At 39.7% G+C, this 17,476-nt stretch overlaps 1 protein-coding gene across 6 annotated transcripts in view; it reads right to left on the bottom strand.

Moving 5' to 3' along the window:
* Nucleotides 1-17,476, bottom strand: part of SPAG17 (sperm associated antigen 17) — a 232,623-nt gene that overhangs the window by 130,324 nt on the left and 84,823 nt on the right. For all 6 annotated transcript variants that reach the window (XM_021922730.2, XM_021922743.2, XM_021922725.2 and 3 more), the window contains exons 7-13: nt 16,239-16,420; nt 11,041-11,202; nt 9,829-9,901; nt 9,505-9,617; nt 4,482-4,619; nt 4,282-4,395; nt 3,535-3,685 (exon numbers count right to left, since the gene is read on the bottom strand). In XM_021922730.2, the coding sequence (XP_021778422.2) occupies nt 3,535-3,685; nt 4,282-4,395; nt 4,482-4,619; nt 9,505-9,617; nt 9,829-9,901; nt 11,041-11,202; nt 16,239-16,420 (933 nt within the window). The remainder of the gene's footprint in view (nt 1-3,534; nt 3,686-4,281; nt 4,396-4,481; nt 4,620-9,504; nt 9,618-9,828; nt 9,902-11,040; nt 11,203-16,238; nt 16,421-17,476) is intronic.

Raw genomic sequence — 17,476 nt, forward strand, 5'->3', positions numbered from 1 at the left:
TCAGAAGAGAGACAAGGAAGAGGTAAAATAGTTACAGAATGAAGGAGAGTTTGCTCATTTGCTCATTTCTCAAATATTTTTTTGAGCCCCTATTAGGCATCATAACTATAATAAAAGCTGGGAACACAGTGGTGAACAAAATAGTGAGCCCCCTGCTCTCACGGAATATCTGTTCTAGGGGTTGGGAAGAGATAAATGTAAAAGATAAAAGAGAGGACAAAAAGAATAAAGCCAGCTGAGGGGACAAAAAGTGATAATAGTCAGGGAGCGGCTTGTAGTTTATATAAAGCAGTCATGGAAAAATCCTCTGAACAATTAAGCAAAAACATGAAGGAAGTAGGGGAGCAAGCTGTATGGATATCTGGGGGAAAGTGACTGAGGAAGGGCAAACAGCAAGAGCAACGATCCTGAGGCAGGGGTGTGAATGACATGTTCAAGGAATCACAGTGAGGCCAGAGTAGATGGAGGAAAATGGAACATGACAGCTTGACAAGTGATGGCTCAAAAAGTAGGTGGCAGACAGTTTAGGTTCTTATTGTTGTTTTTGGTTTTGTTTTGTTTTTTGAGACAGGTTCACCCAGGCTGGAGTGCAGGTGATTCTCCCACCTCAGCTTCCCAAGTAGTTGGGCCTGCACACCCAGCTAATTTTTGTATATTTTGTAGAGATGGGTTTTGCCATGTCTGCCAGGCTGGTCTCAAACTCCTGGGCTCAAGCGATCCACCCGCCTCGGCCTCCCCTCCCAGAGTGCTGAAATTACAGTCATGAGCCAGGCACCTGGCCCAGTTTAGGATTTATTCTGAGTAAAGTGGGTGACTGCTGCAGAGTTTTCAGTTATAAAGGCACATCCAACCAACATTTTAGAGGGGCCATTCAGGTGGTTGTGTGGAGAAAAGATTGTTGGTAAAACACTGAAAGCCTGTAGACCAGCTGGAAAAGCTGTCACTTGGATTGGAATAATCCAAGTGAGGGGTGGTGGGGGACTGGGCTGGCACGGCAGTGAGGAGTATGGTGGGATTGATTGCAGAGTGTGTGAAAACAGAGACAGCGGCCGGGTGCCGTGGCTCACTCCTGTAATCCCAGCACTTTGGGAAGCCGATGTGGGTGGATCACGAGGTCAGGAGGTTGAGACCAGCCTGACCAACATGGTGAAAGCCCATCTCTACTAAAAATACAAAAATTAGCTGGGCGTGGTGGCGTGCGCCTGTAATCTCAGCTACTTAGGAGGCTGAGGCAGGAGAATTGCTTGAATCCAGGAGGCGGAGGTTGTAGTGAACTGAGATCACGCCACTGCACTCCAGCCTGGCGACAGAGTGAGACTCTGTCTCAAAAACAAAAGCAGAGATAGCAGGAATGACTCCAAGGTTTTTGATAGAAAGTAGTTGCCATTCATTGAAATAAGGCAGATGGTGAAGGGACAAATTTAGGGATGAGGAATCAAGAGCTTGGTTTTGGACCTGTTAAGTATGATGTGGCAAAAGGGAAAAGAGGAGGAGGGGAGGAGCACCAAGGGTCCAGGATGGGGCATGTAAGCAGCATATGTTTGAGGTTTCAATGGTGGCAGCAGGAACAAAAATCCTGTGCCGTGTGGAGAGCTGAGCTCTCCATTCATTAAGAATGGAATCACATCTTAAGCCAGAAGGAGAAGGGGAGGGTGGCAGGACACAGAAAAAGGACAGAAGTTCACCCCCTACTCAGGAAGGGGGTAGTTATGTACACAACAGAAATGACACACCAGTCCCTCGACGCTGTACCCCGCATGTCCATGAGTCAATGCCAAGACTCAGAAGTTCCTGGCTTTTTCTATTACTAAGCCTACTTAAAAGTGAAAAAAGAAATCAAGATAAAAATACTTTTTAGTTTGGTTAGGCTTACAAATGAAATGGTAAGGAAGAATATACACATACTCTTTTCTTTTCAAGGTTAAATGCTTCCTTGTCAAGTAAAGATGTCTGTGGAAGTTAATGTCTTTTCTTATAAGTAGTATCTGCATATTCCCTCAAGTGGGAACGAGAATTTACTTTGAGAAATGACTGCCTATTTCACAAAATCCCAGTGAACTCAGATGAGACGTGCTTCTAGATATTATATCTTAATGACCCCTCTTTCCACTGTCTTCAAAGAGCATAAAATGGCTCTTCCTGCTGTGAGAAGCTGTTAGCTTGAGTCAACTCCTGCTCAGCAACATGCTCTCTATTGACAGTGGGCTCTCTACTCATCTCTGTATCCCTAGGTACAGAGCAGGTGCTTAAAACTGCAGACTGCACCATCAGACCTCTGCAGTGGATTTCTTCTTGTCTCCTGCTCAGTAGGGTAAGGAAATTGTGTTCTACTGGGTATCCAGAGACCAGAATGTTTTCTTGTTTTTTCCACCATCCTAAGATCCACAATCCTAAGATCTACTTAGGATTATTGTCATAATCCTAAAACAAATAATTTTATTTGTTTGTAATTTTATTGTTTATAATTTAATCCTGCTAGGATCTCAGCTTTCTTATCTGAAAATAGATTTTGACTAGATTAATTCCAAGGTTTCTTTCAGTTAGGAAATGTTATGGTTCTATGATTCATCTTTCTAGATACAAATTTAATTTGTGGTTATAAATAGTGTGCTCAGAATTTTCTCTCAAGAAAGTATCAAATATGAGCTTTCAGTAGCACAGGTTACAAGATATCTACATCTGCCTCCCAGGTCACTCTCTTTCTTATTTCCTTCCTGTCCTCATGTGCAGAGATGGTCCACGGTAGTGCTCACATTAGTTTTACCCCGGTGAACATTCCTGCCAAATTCAGATTATCTGGATCCTCTTCTTTTTCTTTTCTTCTCTAATTAAAAAAAGAAAGAACCATGAAGGGACAAAATGGGAAGAGACAGAAGAAAAACTCTTCTGGAACCTGTGTTTTATTGATTGTGGGTGGCTGCAGCAATAGGATATAAGATGAAAATTCAAAGACAGGTATCTCTGAATTGGGGCAAAGTTGCATGGTCCAGGTTGCTCTTCTCTCTTTCCAGATAATGTCTCTGCAATGTTACTGTAATTTTTACATGATTTGCAATGATGACAAAAGAGTGCAGTGGTCAGGCAAAAGACAGAAGGGCAGCATTGTCTTGGAAATTATATGCGTGCATGCGTGTGTGCATGCATGTGTGCACGCGTATGCGTGCACACACGCCCCTTTACTTCTCTGTAAGTAGGATGGGATTACCACATCATCTCCAATGATGTCAATGGGAGTATTTGGGACAGAGATGGGGGAAAACGAGGAAAAAAAGGAATTATTGTGGCTAAGAAAACACAGTGGGGAAAAAAAAACCCAGTGTATCAAATTGAAGAGTGTTATGCATTATAGCTATGACGACACTGCTAATGACATTATTCAAACAAGACAGTTGTAGTCAATCAAAATACCCACCTTAGCCTCTGAAAGGTCTTTCAATAATGAAAATACTTTTTGTAAATAAGGGTGTAATTTTAAGAGGCATATATGCCCATTAATTAAACTGAGTTGAAGCTAAGACAAAACAATGGACTTACCACTCGTACAAAAGTGCATAAGCTCATGAATCATAGCTAGACGTTTAGTGTTGTTCCATGGTGGGGGTAGAGGGAATTGAAGGAATTCCCACAGTGGCAACTTGGACTGCATCTCCTGCTCAATTTGAACTGGATCAAAATTCTTTTGGTCCTGATGAAAAAGAGCAACATGACAGAAGACATTAAAGTAAGCTGTCAAGTGCCTTATGCATATGGAAAAGGCTAAACATGATACCTTCACTCTCATTATTTGGGAACAGAGGAAATCAATGGTAATTGGGAAAGACAAACTTTTGGGATTTTGCTGAAGGTCAAAAAGCTAGTTCCTATGTTGCCAGGAGTTCCTGGTGCACAAAAAGGACTGATTCTTCATTCACAGTGACAAACTGCCAAAGTCTCATATATATTCATCTCTCTCTTTTGAGATCCTTTTCTGGCTTCTACTAGTTTTTCATAGCAGCAGATATTTAAAGCAAATAATTATAAGGTTTTAATGCACATTTAGTGGTGGTAACAATTAATTGAATTGTTAATTAAACCTCAATAATCAGACAAATTTCCTAGGCTGACATCATTTTTCCCTGTATCTAGGTTCATTTTCCAGGTCCTACTTTGTACGCAAGTATCTATTTTGTACATTACATTTTAATTAGTGTTGATGAAGTTATCTAATTAGCTTCTTTCAATGAATAGTTACACACACACTTTCCCACATCGGTTTTCTTTGGCTAACCTGATTATCATTACCTTCAGTGTGTACTTCTTGTGGGCGTGTGCATCATGATAGTTCAGTAGGAGGGGGCCTTTGGGCGCTGCTTTGCTTTCATTTTCTTCTTCAGATAAAAATATTTCCTGAAGATTCTACGCAAATTGAAATAATATTGATTTAAAGAGAGAATCTACACTTTTCCAAAGCATGAAGACTCTGCTATCTCAGACTATCTGACCTTTTTCTCCCTCTCTGAGAGACAGAGTGAGGGCAGAAGGGACACAATGTGAGCTGCGATTCTGTGGTCTAGCCCGTCTGCTCTGGGGGATGGCTCCCGCAGACTGGGTGGGACAAGATCTTCTTCAGTTGCCACAACCTGTTGAAATCAACAATGAAAGGAATTGGTATAAGGGTCCGCTCTTTAGTGATACTCGCTGCTCATTGCTTCATTCCCATTGCTTAGTAAGAACCAGTCCATTTCTACGACCCAAGTACCACTGCTGACACAAAATGGCGGGAAACTATCAGTGACCACCAAATAAAAGGAAAAATGTTTGCAATCCATGCATTAAGGTAGGTACAAATTTAATATTTGTATTAAAATAGATAACATAAAAATGGTAAACAATAAACTTTTGATGAAAATATTTCATGAAGATTCTATTCAAATAGAATAACAACATACTTTTTCTTAATATTTACTCTTTATGTTAAAGCAGTGGGAAGAGTGCTCATACAACTTTGGATTCATTCAATATTTACTGAGTGTCTACCACAAGCCAGGTACTATGTAACACATCTTTGCATATGATCATTTAAGCCTCATAGCAATCTTGTGGGGGCAGATATTATTTTCCATTGTATAGAGGAGAAAACTAGGGTGATTGGCCAAAGCTCAAGGATATTGAGTGGGAGAAACTGGGGTTCAGGCCAGATCCTCATTCTTTCTTCAAAAATAGAAAAGTTATTAGATTATGAGATCAGCAAATGGAATAGTGTCTCCTTTATGTGGGGAAAGTGAGGTCCAGAAAGATTAAGCGCCTTGTTCAATTTTACATGGTAAACAAGTAAAAGAGTTTGAAACATTATCAAGTTAGGCACCTAATTTACAGCTTTTCCCTTTACCCTATATCCTATAATCATCCTCTTATGATTTCATATCCCTCTACAAGTTTCCTCAGCCTTGGCATTAATGACATTTTGGCCTAGATAATTACTTGTTGTAGGGGCTGTCCTGTGCACTATAGGATGTTTAGCAATGTCCCTGGTGTCTACCCATTTTATGCAAGTAGCACCCTTCCAGATGTGACAACCAAAAATATCTCCAGACATAGCCAAATGTCCTCTGGGAACAAAATCACCTCCTGTTGAGAACTACTGCTCTAGAACAATAAAATTGCATCCTATTCTTTACCTAGAAACACCCTACTGTCAGAAGAGTCACTCACTGTTCCCACTTTCTATCCTCTGATCATTTCTTGGACCCACTTCAATCATAAAAGATGACTCAAAACTGTTTTTTCTCTGAAATGTTCAATTCTAACATTCCATCCTGTAAAATGTCATCCCATCATTCATATATTTCAGTTTTTTCATCCCTTTATTATTATTAAGCCTTAGTTCATTCAACATGGATCTACTGAGTGACTTCTATTTGTGAGGCACTGAGCTCATTAACTGTCTCTTTTGGTACCTGGAACATAGTAGATGGTTAATAAATGTTGCTTTAAGTTTAGTAGAATAAAACAAGAAAGGCTAAGATAAATAAAATAATGATACTGCAAGCTCTATAGGGCTTTTGTACTTTTATGCATTTATTGATATAATAAAACTATTGGTATTCTAAAAACTTCACGGAGCAATTATAGGCAAATATTAGTGTGGCTATCTAATTGATTAGAAAACTAAGGCAGTCAAAAACCAGAAAAATGTATATGGGAGGTAATAGAGATGATAGAGTCTGAAAAGGACTTCAAAATAAACCTTTTACATATTAACAGGAAAAAAATGTGTCATATCCATGAACTAAAACAATAGGCAATTGTAAAAAAAAAATTAGAGAATTTACAAATTAAAAACATTACTGCCAAAACAAAACTTCAATAGCAGATTGGACTCCCTGAAGAAACCATTAGCAGGAAGGTAAGCTAGAATTCCCAAAGGCATAAAATTGAAAGAAAACTTAAAAGACAAAGAGGAAAACCCCGAAGCTCCAACATCCATTCAGTAATGATTAAGGTAAATTGATAGTAAAAATGGTACTTGAAGATAGAAGACTTTCTCAGAATCTTCTCAATTTAACAAATATGTATTTAGTGTCTACTATGGGTTAGGTATGGTTATTGTGTGCCGAGCACACAGCAATGAACAAGACTACATTGTTACTGCTTGCGTGGAGTTTATATTCTAGTAGGAGGATGGTGAAGGTAAGAAAAAATAGCTGATCAATATATTGCAAAAAGAAAAGCTGTTGATAAGAAAATAAAACAAGGCGATGTGGTAGAGAGTGCTGTGTGTTGTGTAGGGGAGAGGGTTCTTTAGATCAGGTGGTCAGAGAAGGCCTCTCTAAGGAATGACACTTCCACTGGAGACTCTCCAGAAAGACAGAAAGCTTTCTAGGTAGAGAAGTTAGAGTAAAAGGTTAAGGTGGAATTAAGTAACATATCTGAGGAAAAACCAGAGGCCTATGTAGATGACAAATTGTGTGTGTGTGTGTGTGTGTGTGTGTGTGTGGTGGCGGGCAGGAGGTGAGATGACAGGTACATCTCAGAACTCTATTTTTAGGACTTTTATGGGACAGTGTAAGGAATTTTTATTGCACACAGAATGTGACTGGAAATCAGATTATAATTCCCTTACACCATAATGACAAGTTTGATAAAATCATACCTCGACATAGTCTTGTGTTATCAATTATAAAGAGAAAACCCTAACAACTGCTAGAAAGAAAAATAAAGATTATCTGCAAAGAAAAAGGTATCAGATTGACATCGGACTTCTTAGCAGCAACATTAAAAGGAAGACGACAATGCAGAAATCCCATCCAAATACTTTTCTGTGCAGATTCACTAGGTTTTAAGTCATTTCTGCTACTTAGCATTTGAACGAAAAATGTTTTGTGCCTCAGTTTCCTTATCTGTAAGATGGGTGATATGGGTTGGCTCCGTGTCTTCACCTAAACCTCATCTCGAATCGTATTCCCCACGTGTCGAGGGAGGGAGGTGATTGGAGCATGGGGGTGGTTTCCCCCATGCTGTTCTTATGATAATGATGAAATTCTCGTGAGACCTGATGGTTTTAAAAGTGGTAGTTTTCCAGCACTTTGGGAGGCCAGGACGGCGGATCACGAGGTCAGGAAATCGAGACCATCCTGGCGAACACGGTGAAACCCCGTCTCTACTAAAAAATACAAAAAACTAGCCGGGCGCGGTGGCGGGCGCCTGTAGTCCCAGCTATCCGGGAGGCTGAGGCAGGAGAATGGCGGGAGTCCGGGAGGCGGAGCTTGCAGTGAGCCGAGATCGGCCACTGCACTCCAGCCTGGGCGACAGAGCGAGACTCCGTCTCAAAAAAAAAAAAAAAAAAAAAGTGGTAGTTTTTTCCTGCTGCCTTGTGAAGAAGGTGCCTGCTTTGCCTTCCACTATGACTGTAAGGTTCCTGAGGTGTCTCCAGCCATGCAGAACTGTGAGTCAATTAAACCTCCTTTGTTTACACATTACCCAGTCTGGGGTAGTATCTTTATAGCAGTGTGAAAATGGACTAATACAATGGGGGATAAAAACAGTTCTTGCTTCATAGGATTGTTCTGAGGATTACATGAGTTAACATATTGAAAGTATTTAGAACAGTTCCTGGTGCCTATAAGTGCTACCTATGTGCTACTAATATGAATAACAAACTCTTTCAGATACACATAGAACATTCACGATGACCATGTTACATGAGGTCACACAGGAAGCCTCACGAAATTTTAACTTGCTAACTTGCAGAACATGCCTACTGATCATAATGTAAAAAAAAATTAGAAATAATCAGTAAATAATGGAAATCAAAATAATTCATGGGTTAAACATGTAAATAAATTAAAAGATTTAGAATTGAATACACTGAAAGCATCAGGATGCAGACAAAGAAACACTCGAAAAGAAATGTGTAGCCTTAAATAAAGCAAAAAGACTAAAAATAAATGAAGTAGGCTTTGAATTAAAATGAAATACAAAATAAATCCAAAGAAAGTAGAAAGATGGAAATGACAGAGATGAGCCGGACACGGTGGTTCATGATTGTAATCCCAATGCTTTGGGAGGCTTAGGTGGGAGGTTGGCTTGAGGCCACAAATTAAAGACCATACTGGGCAACATAGCAAGGCCTTGTCTCTACAAAAAAAATTATTTTAAATGTGCTGGGCATGGTGGTGCATGCCCGTTGTTCTAGATACTCAGGAGGCTGAAGTGGGAGGAACACTGAACCCATGAGTTTGAGATTGTGAACTGTGATTGTGCTACTGCACTCCAGCCTAGGGGATAGAGAGAGACCTTGTCTTAAAATAATTAAATAAATAAAAATATATAAATAAATAGATGAAATTAATGAAGAGATTAATAAAATAAAAAGTAAAAAGATGTTGATTAATGAAACAAAATCCTGGTTCTTTGAAAAGACCAATACAATAGCTATGCCCTTAACAACCATGATCAAGAAAAGGGAGGTACAAATAAATAACATCAGTCATGAGGAAAGGTACATAACCAGATACAGAGGAAATTTTAGAACATATTTAAGTGAATAGTGTAAAGCACATTGTATCATATTTAAAACTCTAGTAAAGTATTTATTAAGACATATTCATTAAGAAAAAAGCTGACGACAAAAATTGGCCTCAGAAATATAAAAATCTAGTTAAATCTACAAGCATGAAAGAAATTTTAAAGATAACGACTATTAACCACCCCACCCACTTGTCCATGTCCTCTTCCTCTTCCTCTTCCATTAAAATGACACCAGACACAGAGTACTGAGGATATGTTCTATCAAAACTTCAGGGAATGTTACATAAATGGCTCCAAAGAATAGCAAAAGAAAAGAGAATTGAAGCTGAGGATTTAAGCAGACTTTAGTTTCATCTGAAATATTCTAATCTTTATAAAGGTGAATGCATTTAGGTATTATAATTTTAAAATAGTGTAAAAAAAAACAGAAGCCAGGAAAGATGAAATAATTTACTCAAGTATACAACCTGATAAAATGCCTCAGAGTATCCCCACCTGTTCTAGCATACAATGCAGTATCAGGGGCACAGAAATGAATTCCTCTGGAATCGGATTCAGCAAATCATTGTAGTATCTCATGTCTACTTCAGTTGTGATGACTGAAGTCACTGTAAAATATAGAAAAAACCATTGCCCAATTAAGATGTGTTCTCTATTATTTCCATCAACATTTCATTCATAATTTCAAACTATGACTATGCACTAATAAATGCAGGAGCTGTAGGTGAAGGGAGGCTGAAAGTAATATGGAGGGCAGTCATTATCTCTTAAAGTGCCAGCTCGTAGTGTTGATCCTTCAGCAGCCGATTTCATACATGCCTGGTGGTGGAGCTTGTGGTTCTTCATACTGTGTTTTCTTCTTTCCAGGAGTTGGTACAGCAGGTTGTGGAGCCTAGAAAAAGAATAATTAAAAAGAAACAACTGAGATACCCAGCTGAGAGATGCCCTCACCAAATGCTGGTATGATGAGATCCAACAGGATTCTGAGGTTGTATAATTATGTTCACACCACAAAATCATCTGCTAATATTAGAACCAAAGGAACAGAGTTTTGCCTGATGAAGGAAAGAAGGTAATGGTATAGACATTATTTAGTTTTTCCCACCAGAACCCACTGAGCAATTGTGAAGAAAGTGATGGGGTGATGGGGCACTGAGCATCAAACAGGTTTTTTTTTTGGCCCCTGGGTGACTCAGAGTCATCCCATTTTCCCTCTCCCAATCCTTCAGCAGTTCTCCATTGCCTACATGATATAAACCAGACTCTCAAGTTAGCACCAAAGGAGATTCACGACCTGGCTCCTGCCTCTCCAGGTTTAGTTTCTGTTGTTCTTCACTTTGCACATGCAGCCTGGGATCACTGAACTACCCTGTACTCCTGGCTTGTGCCATAGTACTGCTTTTCTTTGACCTCCATATCTTTGTACATCTTTGCCCCTTTCTTGAGAATATCATTCTGTCCCTTTCCCCTATCACGCTTTCCATTAGGCACTTCATACTCATCTTTCCCTACATCGATAATCCTGGTTCAGTTTTCCTGACTTCCCTCTCTTTGCTCTGCTCCCCTCCAGATCAGGTGACCAGGTTTATTTCTTCTACCGCAAGCTGAGATGACTGCTCTCAGCATTCATCATGCTATGTTGAAATCATTGTTGACTTGACTGCCGAAGTTAACCTCAATGACGAGGACAGGGAATGAGTTTTCATTATTGTATTATCAGCATCTTGCAAAGCGCTAGCACACAGCCAGGTGCTAAACAAATATTGTAATTACTTTATCAATATCCTTTCTGTCATAGATGTTATTCATTGTACTGAGTGCTGACAAGAGGGTTCCATCCCTGCCTCTGTAAATGTCTGGTAGTTGAGGAGCTCCATAAAGCCCCCACCATGTAGCTATCTTTTATGGCAGTAGGCAGTATGACCTTAATGTAAGTATTTTATAACTTTTTCTTCATATGCCTTATAAATATGAAAATAAAGTTGTGCAGTGAATTGTTCATCCCACTAAAGACATTGAGCCCATGCCTACCTCCAAAGTTGGCATGGCTTCTAATACAGGTTTCTCATTAACCACTTGTGGAACATTAATAAGCTGCATACTTTCCAAATAGTGCTGGTGCTGTCTTTTCCAATCCAGGACGTCATACATCAGACAGGCAATATTTTCAAAGATATCAGTGCCCAATTTCAGCTACAAGTGAGAGATGTAATGGCAATTGGTTACTAGTTTTATACTGCTGGAATCAGATATATGGTTTATATCTCTCTTAACAGCTACGCCGATCAACTTTATACAGGAAAGCAAACCCCTAAATCCCTAAACCATTGAATCCCAGCCATGGTGACCCCATTTATATTCCTGAACCTTTCTTGTCCTTCTTTGTTTACCACAATGTGGACTGTTTCCTTTGGAGGGTCATATGGCTGCCTAATGTTTTAAGAGCCTAAATAATGCTTCAACTAAAAGAAATACAACTGAGTCATGAGTTTCAGCAGTGTGGCCTATATTCTTAGTATCTCAATTCCTAAAACACATTAGGTAACTTTAATATCCTCAGCCAGTGACAAGCTATAGATGATTTCTTACCTGGCTATGCAAGGAGCACAATGGAAACACTGACTCTGCTTTGTGGATCATCTACCCAATACGTTGCATCTACACAAGTATTTGGGCAATCAGTATTTCTTCTTTTCCTCCAACCTCCACCTCTTTCCTTTCACCTGTTCTATCTCTACGGCAAAACACTAAGAAATCCTGATAGACTATTGTTTCTTTTTTTTTTTTTTTTTTTTTTTTTTTGAGACGGAGTCTTGCTCTGTCACCCAGGCTGGAGTGCTGTGGCCGGATCTCAGCTCACTGCAAGCTCCGCCTCCCGGGTTCCCGCCATTCTCGTGCCTCAGCCTCCGGAGTAGCTGGGACTACAGGCGTCCGCCACCTCGCCCGGCTAGTTTTTTTTGTATTTTTTTTTTTTAGTAGAGACGGGGTTTCACCGTGTTCGCCAGGATGGTCTCGATCTCCTGACCTCGTGATCCGCCCGTCTCGGCCTCCCAAAGTGCTGGGATTACAGGCTTGAGCCACCGCGCCCGGCAGACTATTGTTTCTATAATACCCACAAGTTTTATGAGCTGGCAAGCAAACTGTAGCTCAGATACCTCTATTACTTGGGCTTTTGTTTCCAGAAGTAGGAAAGCAATGTGATGGCTGGGTCTGTCTGACTGGAAGCAAAGAAGAACAAAATAGGCTCATCCTATGTCTGAGTTCAAGAAGTAAGGTGGTATGAGATGGTTCCTTGTATGCAGAAGTCCAGTGACATGCACGGCTCTGCCAATCACTATGGTGCACCTGGTTGCTTGCTGACTTCCCATTCCCACTAAGGCTGAGGCTTCTGCCGTCAAGCTTCAATCTGGTTTTGCTTGCCCAAATTCTGGCATAGAAATATGTTTTTGTTTTTGTTTTTATTTCTAGGAAATAGAGTAAAACTTTTGCCCAGTGATCCCTTAGCTTAATCTAGATAATTGATTTTAAAATCCAACAGCAAATCATATGCTAAGGACAACACATTATTTCAGCAACCAGGGTCTTAACTTGAAATGTTGCCGATGTCTTTCAGGGACAGTTATCATGCCTTGAAGGGCATTTATTTGATGTAAAGCTTTTGTTACCTTGGTTCAACAGAAATATAGCCTGTTTGTTTGCAGCCAAAGTTTGGAAAGGTTGCAAATGCTTTCCTCCAATAAAAGGGGAAGAGGGCTCCTTGGATGGATCCTATTCTGGATATGAAGACATTATCAGTTTACAGATATAGCTTAAAGTGTGACACTATGCATTTGATCTGCTTCTGCTAGGGGTAGATTTATCATTTTTATTCTTTTTTTTTTTTTTTTTTTTTTTGAGACGGAGTCTCGCTCTGTCGCCCAGGCTGGAGTGCAGTGGCGCGATCTCGGCTCACTGCAAGCTCCGCCTCCCGGGCTTACGCCATTCTCCTGCCTCAGCCTCCCGAGTAGCTGGGACCACAGGCGCCCGCCACCTCGCCCGGCTAGTTTTTTGTATTTTTTAGTAGAGACGGGGTTTCACCATGTTAGCCAGGATGGTCTCGATCTCCTGACCTCGTGATCCGCCCGTCTCGGCCTCCCAAAGTGCTGGGATTACAGGCTTGAGCCACCGCGCCCGGCCTCATTTTTATTCTTATTAAATGATCTTGTTTAAAATGAACTTTGATCTTACCTATTAAATTCAATGACTTTTTCTTCTAGAATCCAACTTAATGACTGAACCATTTTCAAGACTTTCCCTCCCCATCATCCTCAATGCTGAGTGCTTCACTCACAAACCGTATCTTAGAGAGGCATGCATGGGCTTTAAAAGGTTACTACAGTTGGACCCAGACCACAGCCCTGGTATAAGATGATATTCAGTAAATACCTGCAAATTGACTAATAGATCAGTCTGGGAAGCTGGGCAACACAGCCCTAATTGGCTCTGTAGAGACCTGAATGTTTTCATTGTTGACAGTTACCTTCCTGGCCCAACTAGAGACCCTTTACATTAATGTTCCACTTCTGAAGTCAGGAATGTTCCACCATAACTAGAATGGTAATATTTTTCCACATAAAATAATTTTTCTGAACTTTAGTTTCCATTTAAGCTCTTCCATTCTGTATTTTTAAAGTAAAATATAGCCACTACCACTTTCTTTAAAAGGAAGTGATTGAAATCTAATGAATAGGAAATTGTGGACACTGCAGTGGGAAGCAGAGTGCTAGAAATGTTGCTCAGTCCTTTGAAGTTGCCATTGTATACCACAGTGTTCATGTCTATGTTCTGGTGATGCAATGGAATGTACACAATTTTAGACTAATGCATTTCAGCTTTATTCAGCCTGTGCCTGGAAAGTAAAGACGACACACAGTAGGGAGCCCTAGCTAGAGATGGAGCAAAAGGTACTCGGTTTGAGACTGACTTAGAAGCATTCTCCTCTGAATGAATTATGGTTCAGGAATTATAAGGCTGGGATCTCCCATACCCTGTTGAACCAAAAATGTACACAAGTTCTTTATAGGGTATGTAGCCAGGACTTGGCCCAAATGAGAGGAGCGGTGTTTCTTCAAAATTTAACTTTGTGGATGTGAGTTTTATTAACCAGAGATTTTACATGCTTGGGAGAACAGCTGGTCTGTGGAAGACAGAGTAAGAAGCTGGATTTGAGGTGGGATTTCAGGATCCCAAAGAAATAGCCTCTTCCCCCAATATATGTCACATTTTGAGTATAATCTAGAATTTCAAGAAAACAGGATGGAATGTTCATATGTTACTTGGAATGCCAATATCTCCGGGATAGGGAAACATATTAACCCAAGGCAACATGAAATAGTAAAGGACAGGACAGTGGGTCCTTCTGTGAGCTCAGGTTTAGGAGGCAGGAGAGTGGAAGACAGGAAAGCTGAACCTATCTAGATGAAGGGGTGGGGAGGGGCAAGGACAAAGGGAGTTTGGAGTCTCCAGTCTTTCCCAGAACTAACTCTGCTTTTTATCACAGCTTTTCTGCATTCAGCTTTATTTTCCATGCAGAGAACAAGGCTGAGAGTCATCAGGATATCAGACTTAAGTGTGGTGTTTCTATATAGTGCCATCTAATGCCTTGTGTTAAGAGTCTTTATAACTCAAATGGATCTCTCCATTGCTACTTATTCAAGTCCTGTCCATCCGTCAGGGTTCAAGTCTAGCCACTTTCCTCAGCATTATCACTTACTTCTTTAAGTGCATATCCATCTCAAGGTAATAGAACCAGGGACACTCACAGTCCGAAGTGTCCATGCCCCATAGCCTACTCTCGGCTGTAGAAACAGTTCCAGGCTTTGATCTCACTCTTCCTTCAGACAGTTGGCTTTTGTGTGTTTTTTTCTTGTCAGCTACCCACAGTTATTATGCAGATACCCATCCATCCTCCACACTCCACTTTGCCCAGCCTTTTCCAGAGCACTCACTTGATATTGTCTTTCCCTAGGACTTCGCTTTCATTTCAGCTCCATTAATGCTGAAATATATCGTCCTGCAGAGTATTCAACACTCCCAGGCCCCTGTTAGTTGGGATAAGGGGTCAACTAGAAAGAGACCTGAGACATTTTCTGTAACAGAGGGATGCCTGAATACTCTCCACAACATCTTCCATAAGTAGTCACTTGACCTTCCGTTTTGTTAAAAAGCCGTCATGCATCTGTCATTCACTACATTTCCAATCATTCCATTTTTTCTTTGTCTGCATTAGTAGGAAACTTAAGAGTTTGTTTCACATAACCGAGCCCCTAGATATGTGGGTCCTTGACCACTGCTTCTCTGTTTCACAGTTTTAGTCTTGCCTCTCTGCAAGCTCCTCAATAGCAGGGGCCAGGAAACCCCACTCTTGGGAAATGCCTGATAACTACAGGGCCAAGATCAAGTCATCCTATTAGGATAGACCTTCTAGGCCAAATATATTAAAAGTAAGATTTTGGGGCCAGGCACAGTGGCTCACACCTGTAATCCTAGCACTTTGGGACGCTGAGGCAGGAGGATCACCTGAGGTCAGGAGTTTGAGACCAGCTTGGCCAACATGGTGAAACCCTGTCTCTACTAAAAATACAAATATTAGCTGGGCATAATGGCATATGCCTGTAGTCCCAGCTACATGGGAGGCTGAGGCAGGAGAATCACTTGAACCCAGGAAGCAGAGGTTGCAGTGATATCACACCACTGCACTCCAGCCTGGGTGACAGCGCAAGACTCTGTCTCAAAAAAAAAAAAAAAAAAAAAAAAAAATTGGGAGGAATAAAAGCAAGGGTTTAGAAAAGCAATGTATGGAACTGAAACATAAAAAGTCAGACACATAATTCAACAAACTATAAAATTTACTATTTTAAAATTAATATATATGAAAATTCTAATTACTGCCTAGAACATTGTTGAGTTATAAAACAAAGCCACGTGTCACCAAATAAAAGAATCACCATCCTTTTGATCATCATTACTACATCTTATTATTTGTTGTTAATTCACACACTAAAAGCTAATGAATCAGACTATAACCATCACTGAGCATTCAATATTATCATTATCCTGATGATAAAAGAACCTAGCTCAATGCCTTATAATCAGCGCTCAGTAACTATTTATGTCATGAATAAACAGAGCAAATAGAACCATTGTGTCACATATTAAAACCATGCATTCTCAGTAATGTGTGTACTAACCATTATCTCGCCATCTGACCAGTCAGAAGGAAAATCAGCTGCTTTGACCATGTATTCAAGTCTAGCAACATCAAAGAGATTTGTTTCAGGTTTCTCATTATTCAGGATTGGTTCCAAGTACTTCCAGAAAGTTTTAAGCTCTTTTATGGCATTTTCTTTCTTCAATTTTTCTGCTTCTAGATCTAATAATAGCAACATGTTTATATTATAAAATAAGAGTGTTAAATAACACTTTAAGTGGACATGGTGATGGACATGCAAGATATCTGTACAGTACCAGAAAATGTAAATAAAGGAATGTAATTTTAATGAATTTTTGAAGTTGGAGTATACAATTATTAAATCAGAGAACTTTACTTCTGAGATTCATATTAAATATGAGCTTATCTCATGCCTTCATTTTATAGTTGAGGCCCAGAAAGATTATGACTAGGTCACACATTTTGCGAGCTAAATATGTTCAAGATTTCCATCACTCTTAGATGACAATCTACATAGGACCAGTTTTTCTGCCAAATCACCATTTTAATCAGCTTAGTGTCTGCTACATAACTGATTACAAATGCTTTATCTGGTTCTCCTTCTTATATTGCTAAAAACAGAGTGGATCAATGTTGTATGTTTCAGTTACCTTTTGGTCACATTAAATAGCAAGATGCTTCTCTGGATATTTGTACTTTTACTGTAAAATAATGACAGATTTCCATAAAATTATGCTTAAAAATTTGCCTGAAATATTTATGCTTATTACATCTATAATTAAATAGTAGTTTCTACTACAAAGATCTCATTATTCTATTTTAAAGTCTATTTTTTATTTTATTTTTATATACTTAATATTTTTATAGAGAGACTGTGTTTGGAGCGTATGCAGCATTTTCTCACTTCAGTAACAAGCCATTTAATGTTATAACTATCCTCTGAGATAATCAGGAATAGCCTAGGTTTGAACTTCAACTTTTTAACTTAATAGCTGCCTCTAGACTGAGAGTCCATTTTTGTAAAATGGAAACAATAAAACATACTTCCTAGGCTTGTTGTGAAAACCACATGAATCAATATACTTAATGCCCTTAGCATTGAGCCTAGTCCCAAGACAAGAGCCCAATATGTGACAGCTATTAGTATTATCAAGGGTAGCGATTTCTAACTTTGAGCAGCAATTTAAAAATGTAGTGTTATAAAAGTTGGGATGTGGCTAAGATACAAAGCACTGTGCAAATGATATTATTAATAAA

Source organism: Papio anubis, chromosome 1 (assembly GCF_008728515.1).
Source record: "Papio anubis isolate 15944 chromosome 1, Panubis1.0, whole genome shotgun sequence".
Lineage (NCBI taxonomy): Eukaryota > Metazoa > Chordata > Mammalia > Primates > Cercopithecidae > Papio > Papio anubis.